This window comes from Cetorhinus maximus, chromosome 14 (assembly GCF_964194155.1).
Source record: "Cetorhinus maximus chromosome 14, sCetMax3.hap1.1, whole genome shotgun sequence".
Classification (NCBI taxonomy): domain Eukaryota; kingdom Metazoa; phylum Chordata; class Chondrichthyes; order Lamniformes; family Cetorhinidae; genus Cetorhinus; species Cetorhinus maximus.
In genome coordinates, this window is record NC_135892.1 from 80,606,542 (window position 1) to 80,626,197 (window position 19,656).

General features: G+C 40.7%; 1 protein-coding gene across 5 annotated transcripts in view; it reads left to right on the forward strand.

Moving 5' to 3' along the window:
- eml4 (EMAP like 4) overlaps positions 1 to 19,656 on the forward strand; it is a 367,604-nt gene that overhangs the window by 177,967 nt on the left and 169,981 nt on the right. For all 5 annotated transcript variants that reach the window (XR_013578703.1, XM_078557148.1, XM_078557147.1 and 2 more), the window contains exon 2: positions 13,761 to 13,943. Coding sequence is in view for 4 of the 5 variants with exons in the window: in XM_078557148.1 (XP_078413274.1) it covers positions 13,761 to 13,943 (183 nt within the window). In the remaining variant the exon portion in view is untranslated. The remainder of the gene's footprint in view (positions 1 to 13,760; positions 13,944 to 19,656) is intronic.

Here is a 19,656-nt window from a genome sequence, read left to right on the forward strand (position 1 = left end):
AGACAAACCCCGCATCTCTGGAATCAATCTAGTGAACCTCCTCTGAACCACCTCCAGTGCAACTACATCCTTCCTCAAGTAAGGGGACAAAAACTGTGCACTGTACTCCAGGTGCGGTCTCACCAATGCCTTGTACGGTTGCAACAACACTTCCCTATTTTTATACTCTATTCCTTTAGCAATAAATTCCAAAATTCCATTTGCTTTCCTTATTACCTGCTGTACCTGCATACTAGCTTTCAGCGATTCATGCACGAGGCCACCCAGATCCCTCTGCACTGAAGCATTCTGAAGCTTCTCTCCATTTAAATAATAAGTCGCCTTTTTATTCTTCCGACCAAAATGGATAACCTCACACTTATCCACGTTAAACTCCATCTGCCAAATTTTGGCCCATTCACCTAACCTGTCCATATCCATTTGTAAATTTCTTATTTCTTCATTGCAACTTACTTTCCCACTCATTTTGGTGTCATCTGCAAATTTAGCTATAGTACCTTCTATCCCTGAATCTAAGTCATTAATATAGATTATAAATAGTTGGGGCCCAAGGACCAAACCCTGTGGCACCCTATTAGTTAAACGACTTGCCACCCAGAAAAAGGCCCATTTATCCCGACTCTTATGCATACCATAAAGATAGCATTTATCGTTCTTCTATCTTCTACAAAACCACACTGAAGAGCTGAAATTTCTGGCTTTATCTTGTTGATGGCCCTATTTGTCAGTATTTGAAGAAGAATCTTAGACTCATCAGACCGAGAGTGTGATGGAGTTCACACTCAATTGCTCCAGGCTTTTTAGCGAGCGCAATAAATATTGATTTACTTAAGTCTTCTGGGATTTCTCCCATACCATAAACTTCACTAAGGGTGAGAATCAGCTTGTCTATTACAAAATCTTCCAAACTTTTAATTTGTTTGGTGAATATTTTATCTGGGCCTTCTGTTTTATTGTTTTTCATCTTATTTATTGCTATTCTTTCTTCATCTTTCATGATCTTTGGACTGTTCATGTTTTTATTAATTTTTGGCTTTTCTTCTTGTCTGTTGTCAGTCTTGCACGTATTCAGTCCATCTTGCAAATACTTGGTCCCTTTCCATGATAATTTTCCCATGTTTCCCTTTGCATCTGCCCATGGAAGTCTGAGTGCCAGATTCAACAGAATGGTTAAAGGGGGGAAAAGAGTGACAGCTGAAAAAGAGAGGAGAAGGAAGCGTGCCATCTTGAACTAAGTTGAAGGATGAGTACCAGGTTGTATTGAAGAGGGAAAATGTTTCTGTAAAAGGGTAGACTGCTGAAGTGTGAACTACACCTGCATGGGGCTTGAATTTGTCGATGAACTGGGAAGGTGGAAAATTGTATGTAGAAAAATTACTGTTGAGTGACTTATTTGGAGAAGTCATTTCGTTACTTATTCTTTTGATTAAAATGTATTAATTATTTATTGATAGAATTAATCAGAGTGCCACATTTTTAGCATGAAAATTTGTTTTTTTTTAGTGGAACATGCCATAAGGCTTTCCCAGAAATGTGCCACCAATTTTGGACCTCTACCATTTGGATTTCCCCCTCCAAATTTCAAATACTTGTGTTGTTTTCTTCCTCTAATAATTGAAGGAATGTTGACACACCTACAACTTAACTGCAAAGCCTACATAACTACTTGTTTTCTCATGTCAGAGGTTTAAAAGCAAGGGTTATCACTTAGTTGGGACTATTGGGTTCTACCACTTTTCCAGGTTGGCATATATGACTGCCGTATACAGTACATTTTAAATGTACAATGAAGATCCTTTCGTTCGCTTCAACCCCAATCATATATTAATGTCAGGATGAGCTTCTGTGTTTTTCCACAGTATCTTTCCTTTCAGTGTTGATGCATTTCAGTGCTGCATTATGGCAGTTTTGAGATAATAGGGACCTGACTGAGATTATCTAAACTAATTTTCACAGAAGCAATATCCTGGAGGGCAGTTTTCTAACCTACTATTTCACCTAGTTGATCAACCAGTCTTGAATTACCAGGGTTTTATTTTTGTAAAAGCAGCTGGAAAGAGGAATATGTTAGTGTATAATCTCCATATTACTGGAAATGCTTATAAATTACTGGATGTGGTATTGGTATCTTTACTGTAGATTCTACAGTAATACAGCCTTTGTAATAGTTTCTGTATTTTGTTTTTATTTCTAATTTTTGGCCCTTTTCTCATCCTCCCATCTTTCTGCTGCCCTCTTCTCTCCACTCTCATCTCAATTTCTCTGCTGTCAGTCATGACCCACCATTATTAAGTATGAAGTAAAATAATTATATTTTTTTAAAAATGTTTCAGCACTTGTATGTATAAATTCAGTAACAGATTTGGATTTGTGAAATCCTCTTATTTTGCTGCTGCATTTGACATCATTTTGCCCTTGATGTGTTGCAGCCTTATAGCACATTATGGACAACATGTTATCCCATGTGTTTTTGCATTCTCCCCACCGCCAATGACATTACTGTAAACTAGGCATCATTATATTTCACTTTTTTTTCCCCAAAATAATTACTTAAAATGGAAACATTTAATAGACAGGAAGAAACTACTTGTAGTTTTGCAAAACATATCAATGAATCCATCTAAGCTTTGGCCAATTATTATCCGTTCTATGAAGTGAGCTGCATATATAACAAAGCTGGAAAAGTCAGGATATTTAAAATGAGAGATTTAACAGAGTTATTTTAGCAACTCAATAATGGGCCTGAACTCTATTCACTCCTGTTGCTGCCAGAATCACACCATGTAAATTTATCTAACTTCAGTGAATATGACCTGTTACCTTTCCACCAATGTGGTGCTAAACTCCAAGTATGTCCAAACTGTAAGTGACTTCTTCACCTACTGTGGGTCCTCTCTTGACTGAAGAGTCTGATGTGAGATTGGCATGCATGTCCACAGAACTGACATTTTATGTTGCTGTAGGTGCTTGGAGGAACTTCTGCAACTCCGCCACCTCTGGTTATCCTCTAGGCATGTTGGATGTGGCGCGTTTGGCATAGCTGATCCTCAAAGCATGCTGAGCTAAATTTTCGTGCTTGCCTCCAAATGGGCCAGTCAGCTGCAGTGTTTTCCCAAGAGAGGTGGTCTGCAATGCAGGAGTTTGTAAAGCTCTTTTTCAGGCTGTCCTTGTATTGGTTGTACTGACCACCTTGATGTTGTTTGCCATAGAAGATCTGCTTGGGGATGGGATTCATGCAGGAGACATGGTTTGCCCATCTAAATTGAATTTTCTGGAGGGTGGCCTTCATGCTGTTTAAGCCCAGCACTCTTAAGGACCTCATTGTTTGTGATTTTGTTGTGCTAATGAACTCTCAGTATGGACCTCATGGACACAAAGGTGTCTTTGGTGTTAACGTTCCACAGTTTTGATGTGGCACCTATTCTGCATCATACAGCAGGGTGGTAAGGATAATAGCTTTGTAGAGTTTGATTTTAGTCTTCAGCTTAATGCTATGCTGCTTCTAGGCATGACCATGGAGTTGGCCTTAGGCAGAACTTGCTTTCTGGATGTTTGCACTGATGTGTTCATCAGTAATGGCATCCCTCGAGAGCACACTGCCAAGGTATGAATTTTTCTGCAACCTTGAGACTAGTGCCATAAACCGTTACACCTGATGTTTCATGGTGTGTGCCTGGTGCTAGTTGAAACGTAACCTCGGTCTTAGGGACATTGATTTGAAGACCATTATTTTTGCTGATGCTGGGGAATTTTGTTTGCCATAGACTGGATGCCTTCCTTTTGTGGGCAGCTAGGGCACAGTCATCTCCTTACAGAAACTCTCTGAATACTGCTTCTGTGAGTTTGGTAGAGGCATGGAGTCTTGAGAGATTGAAGAGCATCCCTGAATAGAACCTGATGATGCCTGCAGCCATGTTTCTGGTGGCTTCCTTAGCATTACAACAAAGTGATTGAAGAGTTGGGGAGCAGTGGCACATCCTTGCTTTACACCTCTGATTACCACAAAGGCATTGGACATCTTGCCACAGGCACAAACATGTCCAACCATGCTATCACGCAGTAGACACAGGATTTTGACAAACTTGTTTGGACTTCCTAGCTTGGAATTCAAGTGCCATATACCAGGTCAACTCTCACTGTCAAAAGCTTTAGTTAAGTCTATGAACAGCTTTCATAGATCCTGATGTTGCTTTCTGCACTTTTCTTGTATCTGCAAACCCCATATCAGCTCTCCCACAGTTAGCCCTAAAATCATACTGTGATTCCGAGAGGGCATCATCTACAAGGCTGTCTAGTAGACAGTTTAATTGGATCCTTGCAAGGACCTTTCCTGTGATTGAGAGAAGATGTATTCCTTTGTAGTTGCTGCATACATTTTTGGATCCTTTCTGATTCCAGACGCTGACTATGTTAGCATCCTTGAGGTCCTGTGGAACTTTTTCCTGATCCCAGATTAAAAATGGCTGTAAGTCTCTTGACTAGCTCTGTACTATTACTTTTCCAAATCTCTGCTGGAATGCTGTCTGGGCCAAGGGATTTGCCTGTTTGGTTGCTTTGATTGTCTTTTATCAGCCACCCCTTCAATGGCAGGAGACAACTGCTCACTTTGATGCAGAGATTCTGCTGAGATGTGGGAGTCTTTACTGAGAAGCTCGGTGAAGTGTTCACGCAACCTTACCATTGCAGCTGCCTTATTAGTGATTAGTTTATTTTCATCAGCTGTTAGGATAGGAACAAAGATTGTGGTGAGTGGGCCAAATACAGCTTTCAGTTCATTGTAAAAACATGATCATGCCTCTCAACTAGATGTTGCAGCTCATCAGCTTTTGAATTCTGCCAATCATTCTGCATTTCTCTTAAAGCATACTGGAACTTGTGTTTAACATTTTCAAAGGCTGCTAGAAGACTTGCATGTGCGAGCTGTTTCTGTTTGGAAAGGTGGGAGATGTTGTCATCATTCTCATCACAACAGTCCTGTTGTTTGTGCTTGCAGTGTTCCTGGAGATCTACTGAATTTCTGAGGATCTGATTATGGAGCTGTTTCCATTCATATTCCATCTCACTTGAGAGAGGAAATCAAATGCCGAATGGTGTCAATTTTTGTAGCAAGGTCTTGAGTTTGATATTTAGCTTTGCCAGTGCCTGACAAGTTGACTTAATGATGCCTTGGCTGGATCTTTAGACTCAGCTTGGTTTGGATCAGGCAGAGGTCTGTCCAGCTGTCAATTCCTCACTTGGCACAAGTTATCCTTGACATCAGCCTTTTACTTCTGTCTGATATTGTCAAGGAGATGCCAAGCATAGATCGTGGGTGTTTCCAAGTTGTCTCGTATTTCCCTTTCAGGCAAAACATGCTATTGGTTATTGGTCATGCTTGGCACACAATAAAGGTGGGAGAGTTCCATGCTGATCAAGGATGCCTGTCCATGTGATGTGGTCATGTTGAAGCTGGCATTGAAATTGCCTTGAGGATATTTTGTTGTCTTTAAGGATTGATGGCAGGAGATGGTCCAGATCGTCATAGAACTTTTTCTTTACATTGGCACTGTTAGTCATTGTGGGGGCATATGCTCTTATGAGTGTTGCGTCTCTCCTGTGTTGTATGGTAAGGCATAGGATCATACGCTCATTGATGTCTTTGGGGAGGTTTTCCAGATCCTTTGCAATCTCCCTCCTGATGGCAAATCCAACCCCTGCCTCTCTACATTCCGTCAGAAGTAGAGTGCTCTAAAAGAAAATATATCCTGCTCCTGTTTCTTCAAACCTACCTACTCCTACAAGTCTTGTCTTGCTAAGGGCAGCTATATCTACACCATACTTGCTAAGTTAATAAAAACAGAAAATGCTAAAAAAAAATTTCAGCACAGATGCTGTCAGACCTGTCGAGAGAAATAGTTAACGTTTCGAGTCTGTCTGACTCTTCACAGTTAGAGAGATAGAAATGTGACGGATTTTATACAGTTTAAGAGGGGCTAGAGCAAGATAGAAGGCCAGGGATAGGTGGGAGCTAAGGAGAAATTTGACAAAGATATATTGGATGCAGGACAAAGAGAGTGTTAATGTCATGAAGGTATAATAATTTTCATATTTTTCTGGTTTATTGCAAAGTAGGGTTAATAGTTGTGTCTGTCTGTGTGTGATTTAATTACATTTGGAGTCAAGTAGACTGTACACTTTAACTCATCAAAAGAAGCTAGGTGCTTGACATGCTAATGAGTAAACATGGATGCTGGATTAGTATGTAAGGTGTGATGGAAATTTGCATTTTTAGATAGATGAAGGGAGATTTGGATTTCAAAGGGATCTCAGTCTGTTTACAAATTAGACAGATAAGCAAGGCTAAGGAATGTGTTTATTTTTCCCAAACGTTACTGACAGTAAATATTAGCAGCATGGATGTTTTTGTATTGTGAGGAAGATATAGTTTCAAAGACATATGACACAATAGAATTTACTTATTAAGAAGAGAGAAATATATATAAAGGAGAATGAGGCTGTATGTCAGGGGAAGGCATTGTGAGATCTAACAAGTGTGTGAAATAGCCTTAATGAAACCTCCAGTATTTGTGCATTAGTCTGCTGTCTACCGGAACTGAAGCTGGAGAAAGCCATTTGGAATTCCATTGTACAGGGTATTGTGTTAATTTGCTGGATCTGTTTAAAACCTAGAGTCTATTCCGGACCGTTACCTTAAAGGGGGTGTAACTGGGAGTCAGGTTAATTAGGAATTTTAGGAGTTATTATAGTATTAATTTGCAGTCTTATGTATGTGCTTGAAATCTTTTCTTTTGTTAATAAATATTTTATTCAGTTTTTTAAAAAACCTCAGTTTTGGTGGACTTATTACTTCTGAATTCAGTGCACGCATCACGAAATGAATACAAATTGTAAAACTGTTGTGATAGCGCGATCAAGTTTCCCTTATGGATTTGGTCCACCTGGCACTCATCATCTGCTGCGTCATAACAGTTAAAGACTAAAGAAGGTGCTGATAGTGGGATAAAGGTAAGATAGCAAGAATGCGTTAATAGCAGAACAAGGGTCAGTGCTCTGTGAAAGCAAAACATAAGAACAAGTGATGGATAGCCCTGTGGGTGAGGAGGGTGAGGGGAAATTTAAAAATCATAATTTTTTACAGGCTTGAAACGTTAATTGTTTCTCTCGCCACAGATGCTGCCAGACCTGCTGAGTTTTTCTAGCATGTTTTGTTTTTATTTCAGATTTCCAGCATCCGCAGTATTATGCTTTTACATCTGCTAAGTTTCTTGGCTACGAGACATCAGCATTCTGATGTATTGCTGGTTTGATAATGAGGTAGATTGCAGACATTCCAGCACGTCACAGTCTAAGTTGATGGCTTTGCGTTTGTCTTTGTTTTCTTCTGAAATTTCTTTTGCTTTCTTTATTCTTTGATGGGATGTTAGTGTTGCTGACAAGGCCAGCATTTATTGCCCATCCCTAATTGCCCTTGAACTGAGTGGCTTGCTAGGCCATTGCAGAGGGCAGTTAAGAGTCCACTACCATACTGTGGACCTGGAGCCACATGAATTCCAGACAAAGGAAGGATGGCAGATTTCCTTCCCTAAAGGACATTAGTGAACCAGATGAGTTTTTACAACAATTGATGATAGTTGTCATGTTCGCCATCACTGATGACTATCTTTCAATTCCAGACTTTTAAAAAAATTAATTGAATTTAATCCCACCATGATAGCTGGTGGAATGTTGAACTAGTATCCCTACAGCATTAGTCTGGGCCTCTGGATTACTAGCCCAGTGACATTGCCAGTATGCCACCATCTCTCTTGCTGCTGGATTGAGTTGTTCCCAACTGTGGTATGTTGGAAATAATGTAAGAATCAGGCTCTGTTTAGGCTTCCTTTTGTTGGTCCTTCTGGTAAAAACTGGCCAGCTGTGCTAAATCGGGCAGCAAGGTTGTCACATGGTGCTACGTAGAAACATAGGAACTAGGAGCAGGAGTAGGTCATTCAGCTCTTCGCACCTGCTCTGCCATTCAATATGATCATGGCTGATCCTCTATCTCAATGCCACATTCTTGCTTTCTCTCCATAGCCCTTGATGCCACTAATATTCAAAAGTTTATCAATTTCTTTCTTGAATATACTCGGTGACCTAGCCTCCACAGCCTTCTGTGGTAGAGAATTCCATAGGTTGACCACCCTCTGAGTGAAGAAATTTTTCCTCATCTCAGTCCTAAATGGTCTGCCCCATATCCTGAGACTGTGGCCCCAACCAGGGGAAACATTGTCCCTGCATCTAGTCTGTCTAGCCCTGTTAGAGTTTTATACGTTTCAATCAGATCCCGTCTCATTCTTCTAAACTGTAGTGAATACAGACCCAGTGGAACTAATCTCCCCTCGTATGACTTGATACTGATGCTGCTTCAGGGTACAGGTAACGACCACTCATCACCTAAGGACCGCCAATGTGCAGGTAAAGGACTACAACTTAGTGTGATTACACCTGTCACATTGCCCACTTCCCATCACTAGGATTTGGTTTTATGTCTATATGTCACACTTTTCAGCTAAACCTGCACTAAGGGCTCTGATTACAGGGGAGGAAGGTTGTGTGCTGCTGCCTCCACTCTCTCTGCTGTTTTTGCATGATCTGAGAGGCAAAAAGGATCAATGATACCAGGGCAGCTTGGCAGCTGCAGTGATTGGCCAGTACAGGGTGTTTCTCTGCTTTTGCCCTTTGTCGTAGTCCACACTCCGTTACCATTGTGCCATATCCATAGAAAGCACCAAATTCTTGTAAGAATCACCTTCCAAGCCACAGTGGACTTTGTTTCGTCCTTCCCACATCTCCACTGTGAGGTAGAGGTTGATGGGGTTCACCATGCAAAGTGGTGGATAGGACTTGAAGTGAGTGGTTATAGATCCAGAGAGAACTTCTGTTCAGCAATCAGCCAGCTCTTCACTAACGAGGCATTACCTAGAACCCATCTGGTGAACAAGATGAGAGTTGCCTCACAACCTTTGAACCCCTCACCTAACACAATGAAGCATAAATCTTTGACAGTGATATGCACAATAAGTTACCTCAGGATAGCTCTATGGAGCATTGTTTCATTATTAATTTCAACCAGTAAACCAACAGTTATCAATAAGAATGGAAAGACAGTCCTCTTCTAGGAAAATCAGTTTTTGCCTGTGTACAGTATGATGTGTGGCCATGACAAGACCTTTCCCCAAAATTATTGAATAACATCTGCTGACAAAGTGCCATTTCCCTATATTCAAAAACCACTCCATTTTTTTAAGCATTCTTGTTTAAAAATATATTTTGACAGCTAAGTTGCTGAGGCCAGGAGGATATAGTTAATTGTTCTTCAAGGTCAAATCAAGCAACTTTTTCGTTGTTTAGCTGGCCAATTGCAAGCACTGACATCCTTGTAGTGGCTGGTGTCCTTCCTCATGTGTGAACAGCTTGTATTCAGAGACTTTAGGAACTGAAGGAAGAGTAGTTTTTTCATGTTGAAATAGTAGTAATGCATTGGTAACTTCAATTTTAAGTTTTGAAACAGTATTGCATACATTTTTTTATCAACATTAGTATTTCAGTACTCCCTACTGAAGCTCTTTAAATCACATCTTAATTTAATCTGTCTTAAATCCATCTTTATTTGAAAACCCTAAAAGTTAGATACTCTGTTATCTATGTACTACTTAAAAATGGCAAGTTGTTCCAACACTAAATATTGTGTTGGAAAATGGTGCATGCTGTGAGCATAATGTGAAGAGACACGTTATGCATAAGTGGGGCTCAATTAACATAAAATGACACATTCAATGTACTGACCCAATAGATTTGTGTCATCTGTGCCTTCCTATCTATTGCTGTACATTCATCCAACCTACCTTTTAAACAGCTGACTGTAAGGCAGATATTGGATACATTCTCATAGTTAAAGATGAAAGGTTTGCAATTATATAGCACCTTCAGAACCTCAGGACATCCCACAACACTTTATGACCATTGAAGTACTTTAGAAATGTAGTTGCTTGTACTGTAGGTGACATGACATGAGCAAAATCATAAACTATTTAAATCAACCCTTTTGCTTGCTTAAAAATGAACTTTGTGAACCAAAATACGACGGCTACAAGTCACCTGATGTCTGGAATTGTAAGGTGACCACTAAGCCATTATATGGATTGCACTAGAGACATGCCCTGACATGTTGCTCATGGAATCGCATACCTGGGACTATCAAGTTCCATTTCAAAAAGGAACTATTGAAAGAAAATGGACGTCATTTGCATCTCTATAAGCTTACCCCTCTAATGGAGTCTGAGGGCCTACCAATACAATAGCTACTCGGAACAGGGCCATTAATATGGATAATGACTCTTTCAGAGGCTAATATCTAGGACATTATACACCATAAAACAAAAGCCAGGTTCAGACACCAGATAAACATCCCTTTATGAAATCATTGTGGAGGAAGGAGATCACATGACTCGAGTGACCATTTTGAAATCTCCATATTCAGTTGAGAATTCCGAAACAAGCAGTCTGCTGATTACATCCAACCTGCAAGACCAACAGCAGGACTCCATATTGACCAAGTAACCTGCAACATGTATCAACACCTCCAAGCCTGTTTATCTGGAAGCTCCTGACCATCACCTGCCAAGCAGACCAAGTTTATGCACAGCACAAATTTATTTCCACTTTTAAATTTATTTCCATTTTTATTCATTGTTTTATCTCCAGCTTTTAGCCTTCTCGATCTTTTTTCCCACCACTGTCCCCACCCCATCTCCACTAGGGCCATCTGTCACTTCCCAGAATGCTTACCCTGGTCCTGCCGTTATCACATTTTACTTTCCACTCTTAATGTCACCATTAGCACCTCCTTTAGCCAGTACCACCACTATTAACAACCCTTTGACCTTTTGTTTATGGCATCTTTCGCAATCTCTCCTTTGCCTCCACCTATCGCTGGCCTTCTTTCCAGCTTCACCTGTTCCAACTCCCTTAAACAGTGTATATTTCACACATTTCTACTTCCCTTTAGCTCTGAAGAGTCATATGACTCGAAACGTTAACTCTGTCTTTCTCTCCACAGATGCTGTCAGACCTGCTGAGTTTTTCCAGTATTTTTTGTTTTTGTTATGTACAGCAATTTTATTTTGCTGCATCACCATCCACTTTAAAGGGCTTCTGCGCTGCTGTCTTCTGCCAGGAACCCAGTGGAACTGGAACTTCTCTGGACTCTGAAATTCATGAACTGATATCCATTTCTGTGGTTCTTTTACTATTAAGATACTCATAGTTGTAAAACTCCTCTTTCCTATCCCCTTACTGTGTACACATGTGTTTTTTTGTGTGTGTGAAGTTGTGACCATTCACATGGGGGAGGGGTGGAGGTTGAGGGAAGTGGTGGCAGAGGTATGCAAGGGGCCGGGGTAAAGGAATGCAGAGTTCTTAATGGTTGGAGAAGGTTACAGAGGTACAGAAGGATAGAGACATTTGACATTTTATAATCAAAAGCTTTGTTTATATAAATTACTGGCATGGGAATGAAACATAAAATATAGAAGGTTATTCTTAAACTTCACAAAATAAAAATTCGAAAGGGATGCATTGAATGTACAGACACAAAACATGCTTTATTTGGACAGGCTTCCAGTAGTGTCCTCTAAATGTGTGCCTCAATATAGTGGTTGAGATATCAAAATGATTTGTCTAGAAATTGTTGTTTATGAAGCTAGGAAGAAGCTGAAGAGAGGTAGAATGCAACACAATATAAAAGACATTTTAGCCTTCGGAATGTTGGATGAAATTCATCTATTGGCCCTTTGCCTTAATACACTCTAAATTGTCTAAGATTTCCATCTTAAATTTCTCATCATCTATCTTTTACAATTCTAAACTTTTGCAGACTAAAATGGCAGTTAAGATATTTGGACCTGGAATTGCTTGCTTTATAAAACCTATTCATAATGAAATACACATGAAATTAGTATTGGTTCTGTTATAGTAAAATAACAAGCCAGGATGGCTTTATTTTTAAATAAAAATCTGTCTTGGCACTCTTTTTAACTCTTTGCAACAATGGGCCATGGTTTATTTCTAATATTTTCACAAGACCAATTTGCTATAAAATGTATTTTAATAGGCGGTTGGATAATTTTACTTGAACCCTAAGGGGGCACACTACATTTTTGCTTTGTATAGAAGTGTTTGTTTAGAGGAATCTCAGTCTGCGTTCAAGTATTTTGAGTTAACTGCTTGATGGAGGAATGTGGGTATTTAATTCCATGTTGTAAAAGGATTTGAAAAGAACCTGCTCTTGTTTACTTTGAGTTTTAAGACCTGATGTTGAAAATCTAAAAAAAATACATACAGTACCATGTTCAGAAACCTGTCCTTTATAAAAATATATTCCACTGAACACTGGGCATTTAAACATCCACTGGAGTGCCAAATCAGAGTACAGAAATTAAATTTCTTTATTCACATGACCACTTTTTATAGAATAGTTTAGAACTTCAAAGTTGTGTTTCAGTTCTTCGAATCCTTCTTGATGAGGGGCAGTGTGCTGCGGTGCTGACACTTGATAATCTCTTGGCTATTTTTAAATAAATGGTGTAATTCAGTGTAAACTTGACTTTTTTTTTTAGTACTGGACTTATCCCAAAGTGAATTAGTCAGGCTAGAGGTTAGAACCATAAAATATAGAAATGGGCTCAGTTGAAACAAATGCAAAATAATAAACATGCTAAATAATTATTTTTTCCCAAGTTTTCAACAAGGAATGCACTTCCCAGAAATAACCAGCAAGATGAATGAATTTGATATAAATGGAATAGAAGTTCTGAACAGATTAACAGGGCTCAAAGCAGATAAATTCATAGGGTTAGTTGGCATTCATTCCCAAAATAGAGAAAGATTAGGGACAAAATGTGTGATGCATTGACTGTCATGGGAGAGTCACCAGACACTGTAGAAGTACTTGGAGATACCAGACAATTTAATGTGATGTCCATTTTCAAAAAGAAAAGTGACCACAATAATAAAATCAATTGTCAGGAGTAAACATGGTTATTTGTACAATAATAAATGTTTTCATTTTCAGCATGATTTCTAGTCTAAGGAAAGAAAATAAACATTTTTCTACTTCTGGAATATATTGTGGGGAAAATAATTGATGCCGCAGCTTGAGAAACAGTGACCACGATACAGTTAAATTAATTAATGAGTCAATTGACACCCATTTTTCCTGAGCCCACTAGAATTTAGTGGTGACTCATTGATTAAATGGAGATCACAAGGCTTTCCTGTGCCCTCTGAAGGCTGCCCAACAAACCCTATGGGGTTTCCTGTTCCCCCACCCTGCCCCCAGTAAGGGGAGGTGGGGGGTGGTCCCTTGCTATCAGGCCATTGAAAGCTATCTCCCTACCACCCTGCCACAGTGTGATCCTCAATCTGCCTTCACTCACCTTTAGTCTGGAATCCGATGACAATTCTGGGCCTCCAGTGGGTGTGTTGCCACCAGCTGTCGCTGCTCCTACTGGCGTTGGTGGCCTGTGATTGGCCAATAGCTCTCAGCAGGCAGGACTTCTGCTACCAGGGACTTCAATTGGCTCATCTTGCCGCCTTTTCTCTAATAGTCAGCTCAACTTTTTTAAACTTCCTTCATTAGATAATGGATATTAATTTCTGAACTCATGCAATTCATTTTTGTAAATTTTCATAAGATTTTAGCTCAGTTTTTTCTTTTTTAGATGATAGCATCTCTGGTGCAAGCACATCTGATGTCCAAGACCGTCTTTCATCCCTTGAGCTAAGGGTCCAACAGCAGGAGGATGAGATCACAGTGCTGAAAGCAGCCTTGGCTGATGTACTGAGACGCTTGGCCCTATCTGAAGATCAGACTGCCTCCATGAGGAAAACATCACCTGGTAAAGGTGAGGAGCTTTGTAGAAAATACCATACATAAATACATACATTTGATTTGTTCACTTGAAATGCTGTTGCTGTAGATAAAGAATATGCAATAGAAGATGCTTATGTATTAATTTAGCAACGTCAAAAAAAGTTAATTTAAAAATCTTTTAAAGCACTGGACATTTTTTTCTTGATATGCTGACTTGGAATTTTTGTGCCAAAATTTTGGTTGCATATATTTGTGATTTGAAGAGCATATCCACAAAGCATTATTCATTTATGATACACAGATGTTTGACAACTCCTCACAATTCCATAGTTTAGTCTTTAATCAAAAGTGTTTTTTTAGGATTACAGTGTGAAAACTTTAGGGTTTTTCTTTTAACTGTAAAGGCATCATCTTGACTATCTAAATGAGCTTTAAATATGCTATGCTTATGTTAAAAGAACAAGGGGAATAGAATTTGCTAAAACTCTACTCCAAGTAAAAGCAGAAAATGCTAACAACGCGCAGCAGATTAGTCAATAACTGACAAAGGGTCTGTTGTCTTTTTGTGCATTTTATTGTTTATAGATGCTTCTTTATTGGAGAGTTGAATTTCCTAAACAGGATACCAATACTTATGTAGCATTCTTCTTTGTAGTTGAAATGACCATTTCTATACTTTTTATTTATTCATTCATGGGATGTGGATAGTCAAGGCAGTATTTATTAGTTATCCATAATTGCTCTTGAGAAGGTGGTGGTGAGCAGCCTTCTTGAACCACTGCAGTCCATGTGGATTATAGTTTATTGCTGTGGCTTTGATATAAATAAGTGGCATACCAGGTCTTTTCAGAAGACAGTTAAGAGCCAACCACATTGCTGTGGGTCTAGAGTAAAACACAGGTCAGACTGGGCAAGGGCAGCAGTGAACCAGATGGATTTTTACAACTGTCTGATAGTCATCGTTACTGGTACTAGCTTATTCCATTTTTATTTAATTAGTTGAATTTAAATTACCCAATACAGGTGGTGTGATTTGAACTCCAGTCTCTGGATTATGAGTCCATAGGAAGGAGCAGAAGTAGGCCATTTAACCCCTTGAACCTGTTCCACCATTCAATTAGAATTTAGCTGATTTGCAGCTTAACCGTGCGTACTTCTTAATATCTTTGGTTAACGAAAATCTATCAATCTCAGCTTTACAATTAACAATTGACCTAACATCAATTACCATTTGCAGAAGAGTGTAATGAGCTTCTACCACCCTTTTGCTTGTAAAGTTGTTTCCTAATTTCACTCCTGAAAGATACTCTTTCGAGTTATCAACAGTCACAAATTGCAACTCTTTCGAGTACAATCACAGTTCTTGGTTTCCGGGAGTGGGACATGAACCCACAACCCTCTGATTCAAAGGCGAGGGTGCTATGAACTGAACCACAGCTGACACCTCACTCCTGAAAGATGTGGCTCCAGATACAACACCCTGGAAATTGGAAGGTACGGCCCATTAAATTGGTACATCTTCCATGTTCAATGTCAACTAAGCTTACTGCCTTGTTTCCAATATTCGTAGTGGCTTGAGCCAGAAAATGTAAGAAACAAGCGTAGAAATGTTGCTTAGGAAAAACATAATGAGATTTCAGACTAGCATAAGCATTGTCCTGCAAGGAAGTATTTATTCTGTGGTGTTGAAGGTCATTTCACTGCTCACATATTAAAATTTTACATATATGGAATATGGTCAATTGTAGTACAGAGTGGGATTGTTTGTAGAACTTATTTTGAAGGCTTAGAGTTTCATTTAAAGTGATTTGCTTGTGCAGTGCTTATCAATGAGAAGCACTGGTCAACAGCATTGAGCAAAAAGATCATATAATTTGGGAAAACTCAGGTTTTCCCTCTCAATAAAACGGTCACCAGATAATGGATTGGAATTCACCTTCTGCCTCCACTGAGGGCAAGATATAAAGATCAGGCTCGGCCTCATGGGTTGGGAGATGGCAATATCTTGGGTATGTTTGTTTGGAAACTATGTTTAGTTACATTGGAAAGTTCAAATGTGTTTTCCCATATGATTACATTTATCTTGGGGCATAGCATTGTGTTAGTTCTGCTAACTGGGATTAATTTTAATTACTCAGGGTTGTATCAGAGAATGTCACATGATGTTTAGGAGGCACCCCACAATTTTTGATGTGTTGTGCAATGTTATGTTTAGTTTCACTTACTGGTACGTTACAATCTAAAGACCACTCACCACTGGATTTTAACCTTATGCCCCACGGAAACCAAACAGGCAGGTATTTAAAATCACCTTTGAGATTTACCTGCAGAACTCCTCCTATCTTCCCTCTTACTCCGATCTTAGCCTGTTTGTCGAAACAAGCAAGAAGGACTGTAGTAAGAGCTTGTGGGATCCTTCTTTAAACAAGCAGATCATATTCCAATGACATCATTCGGATCTAATTACTGTTTTAACTCGAGACCCGCTGGGGAAGCTGCTGTGGCTTTCCTGCCAGCCCAATCCAATGAGAAACCAGGTTAAAAAAAGGTTCCAAAGGTTTGCGATTTTCATTTTTTATACTTTTGTTGTGAAGCCAGGAGGAGTGGAGCCCCATCCCAACCATTTGCCTCAGTGCTATGGAGATTGTTCCTTCAGTTCCTGGCAGTGACATCCTGCTGCTTGACATTCCACTCATGTTTGCCTGTCAGCTGCTGTTTCTTGCCGGTTTCAGCTAGGAAACTGAATGAACCTTTACAGGTGAGGTTTAGATATTATGCCTCATGCTGCCCACCTCGGGCATGGATCTTGCCCAGAGTTAAAATTGGGCCTAAGCAGAAGATTTCAGTTTTTAAAAAATTCATTAATTAATTTATGGGTCTCGCTGGCTAGGCCAACATTTATTGCCCATCCCTAAATGCCCTTGTTCAGAGGGCAGTTAAGAGTCAACCACATTGCTGTAGGTCTGGAGTCACGTGTAGGCCAGACCAGGTAAGGACAGCAGATTTCCTTCCCTTAAGGACAGCAGATTTCCTTCCCTAAAGGACATTAGTGAACCAGATGGATTTTTACTACAATCAACAATGGTTTCATGGTCATCATTAGACTTTTAATTCCAGATTTTTGTTGAATTCAAATTTGAACCCGGATTCCCAGAGCATTACCCTAGGTCTCTGAATTATTAGTCCAGCGACAATGCCACAATGCCATCGCTTCCCAAGACCTCCAAGTGAAGTCGTCAGAGCATAGGGGAAGGAAAATGATCCACAATATTGAATGCTGGCAATGGCTGTTTCCACTCTTGCTTTTACAACCATTTGTGACAATAGCAGCAGAAAATTTGCATCTAAAATTCATGTTCTGGGCCTGGATGTAAACTTAATGATGTCATAAATTGCATCCTTGTTTTAAGTTTAGTGTGCTTCTCCTTTCCAACAAAGCTTGAGAACAGTAAAAGGAATGTAATTTTTCGGCCTCTGTAATCAGGTATAAGCATTCATATAGTCAATAGCTTAGGGGGTGCACATAGCAATTAGTTATATATTTTCATTATTCTACCACTAAAAACATTAGACAGCCTTTTGGAACTGTTACCAATTTATGCCAGTAGAACACATTTTAATGGCCTAAGATAATCCTCCTTGGTTTTAATAAATTAAATCTGCCTTCAACCCTCCAGGTGCTCATGCCTCATCAAGTTTCAGAAGAAATTTGGCTTTCCTCTAATAAAAATAAAGCTCCTGCATGAATTTACAGTTTCTACGGTTGGCTTATTGTAGTTTTAAAGTTTGAATTGAGGTTTGAAGCATGTAGTGAACAAATTAACCCACTGTCACTAGGCAGCTGGGTGTAGTAACTTCGTGCAAAATTGGCTTACAGGATCTAATGCTAAAGCAATACTAGAAAGAGATTGTGAACTCTCTCTGAACTTACTGCACTCCGTTCTCTCAGGTCCAACCCCAACATTGTCATCAAACCCACTGACAAGGGTGGTACTGTTGTTGTCTGGCGCCCTGACCTCTACCTCGCGGAGGCTGAGCGTCAACTCGCAGACACTTCCTCCTACCTCTCCCTGGACCATGACCCCACCACTGAACATCAGGCCATTGTTTCCAGGACTGTCACTGACCTCATCTCCTCTGGAGATCTTCCTCCCACAGCTTCCAACCTGATAGTCGCCCAACCTCGGACAGCCCGCTTCTACCTCCTACCCAAAATCCACAAGCAGAACTGTCCCGGCAGACCGATCGTGTCAGCCTGCTCCTGCCCCACGGAACTCATTTCTCGTTATCTTGACTCCCTTCTCTCTCCCCTTGTCCAGTCCCTTCCCACCTACATCCATGATTCCTCTGACACCTTATGTCACATCAACAATTTCCAGTTCCCTGGCCCCAACCGCTTCCTCTTCACCATGGACGTCCAATCCCTCTACACCTCCATCCCCCACCAGGATGGTCTGAGGGCCCTTAGCTTCTTCCTTGAACAGAGGCCTGAACAATCCCCATCCACCACTACTCTCCTCCGTCTGGCTGAACTTGTTCTCACACTGAACAATTTCTCCTTTAACTCCTCTCACTTCCTCCAAATAAAAGGTGTGGCTATGGGTACCCTCATGGGCCCCTGCTATGCCTGTCTCTTTATGGGTATGTGGAACATTCCTTGTTCCAGTCCTACTCCGGCCCCCTCCCACAACTCTTTCTCCGGTACATCGATGATTACTTCGGTGCTGCTTCATGCTCTCGTCGGGACCTGGAAAAATTTATTAATTTTGCTTCCAATCTCCACCCCTCCATCATTTTCATATGGTCCATCTCTGACACTTCCCTTCCCTTCCTTGACCTCTCTGTCTCAATTTCTGATGATAGACTGTCCACCAATATCCATTACAAGCCTACCGACTCCCACAGCTACCTCGACTACAGCTCCTCACACCCTGCTTCCTGTAAGGACTCCATCCCATTCTCTCAGTTCCTTCACCTCCATCGCATCTGTTCTGATGACGCTACCTTCAAAAACAGTTCCTCTGACATGTCCTCCTTCTTCCTTAACCGAGGTTTTCCACCCACGGTCGTTGACAGGGCCCTCAACCGTGTCCGGCCCATCTCCCGCACATCCGCCCTCACGCCTTCTCCTCCCTCCCAGAAACATGAGAGGGTCCCCCTTGTCCTCACTTATCACCCCACCAGCCTCCACATTCAAAGGATCATCCTCCGCCATTTCCGCCAACTCCAGCATGATGCCACCACCAAACACATCTTCCCTTCACCCCCCCGGCGGCATTCTGTAGGGATCGTTCCCTCCGGGACACCCTGGTCCACTCCTCAACCCCCACCTATGGCACCTCCCCATGCCCACGCAGAAGATGCAACACTTGCCCCTTCATTTCCTCTCTCCTCACCGTCCAAGGGCCCAAACACTCCTTTCAAGTGAAGCAGCATTTCACTTGCATTTCCCCTAACTTAGTCTACTGCATTCGTTGCTCCCAATGTGGTCTCCTCTACATTGGAGAGACCAAACGCAAACTGGGCTACCGCTTTGCAGAACACCTGCGGTCTATCCGCAAGAAAGACCCAAACCTCCCTGTCGCTTGCCATTTTAACACTCCACCCTGCTCTCTTGCCCACATGTCTGTCCTTGGCTTGCTGCATTGTTCCAGTGAAGCCCAATGCAAACTGGAGGAACAGCACCTCATCTTCCGACTAGGCACTTTACAGCCTTCCGGACTGAATATTGAATTCAACAACTT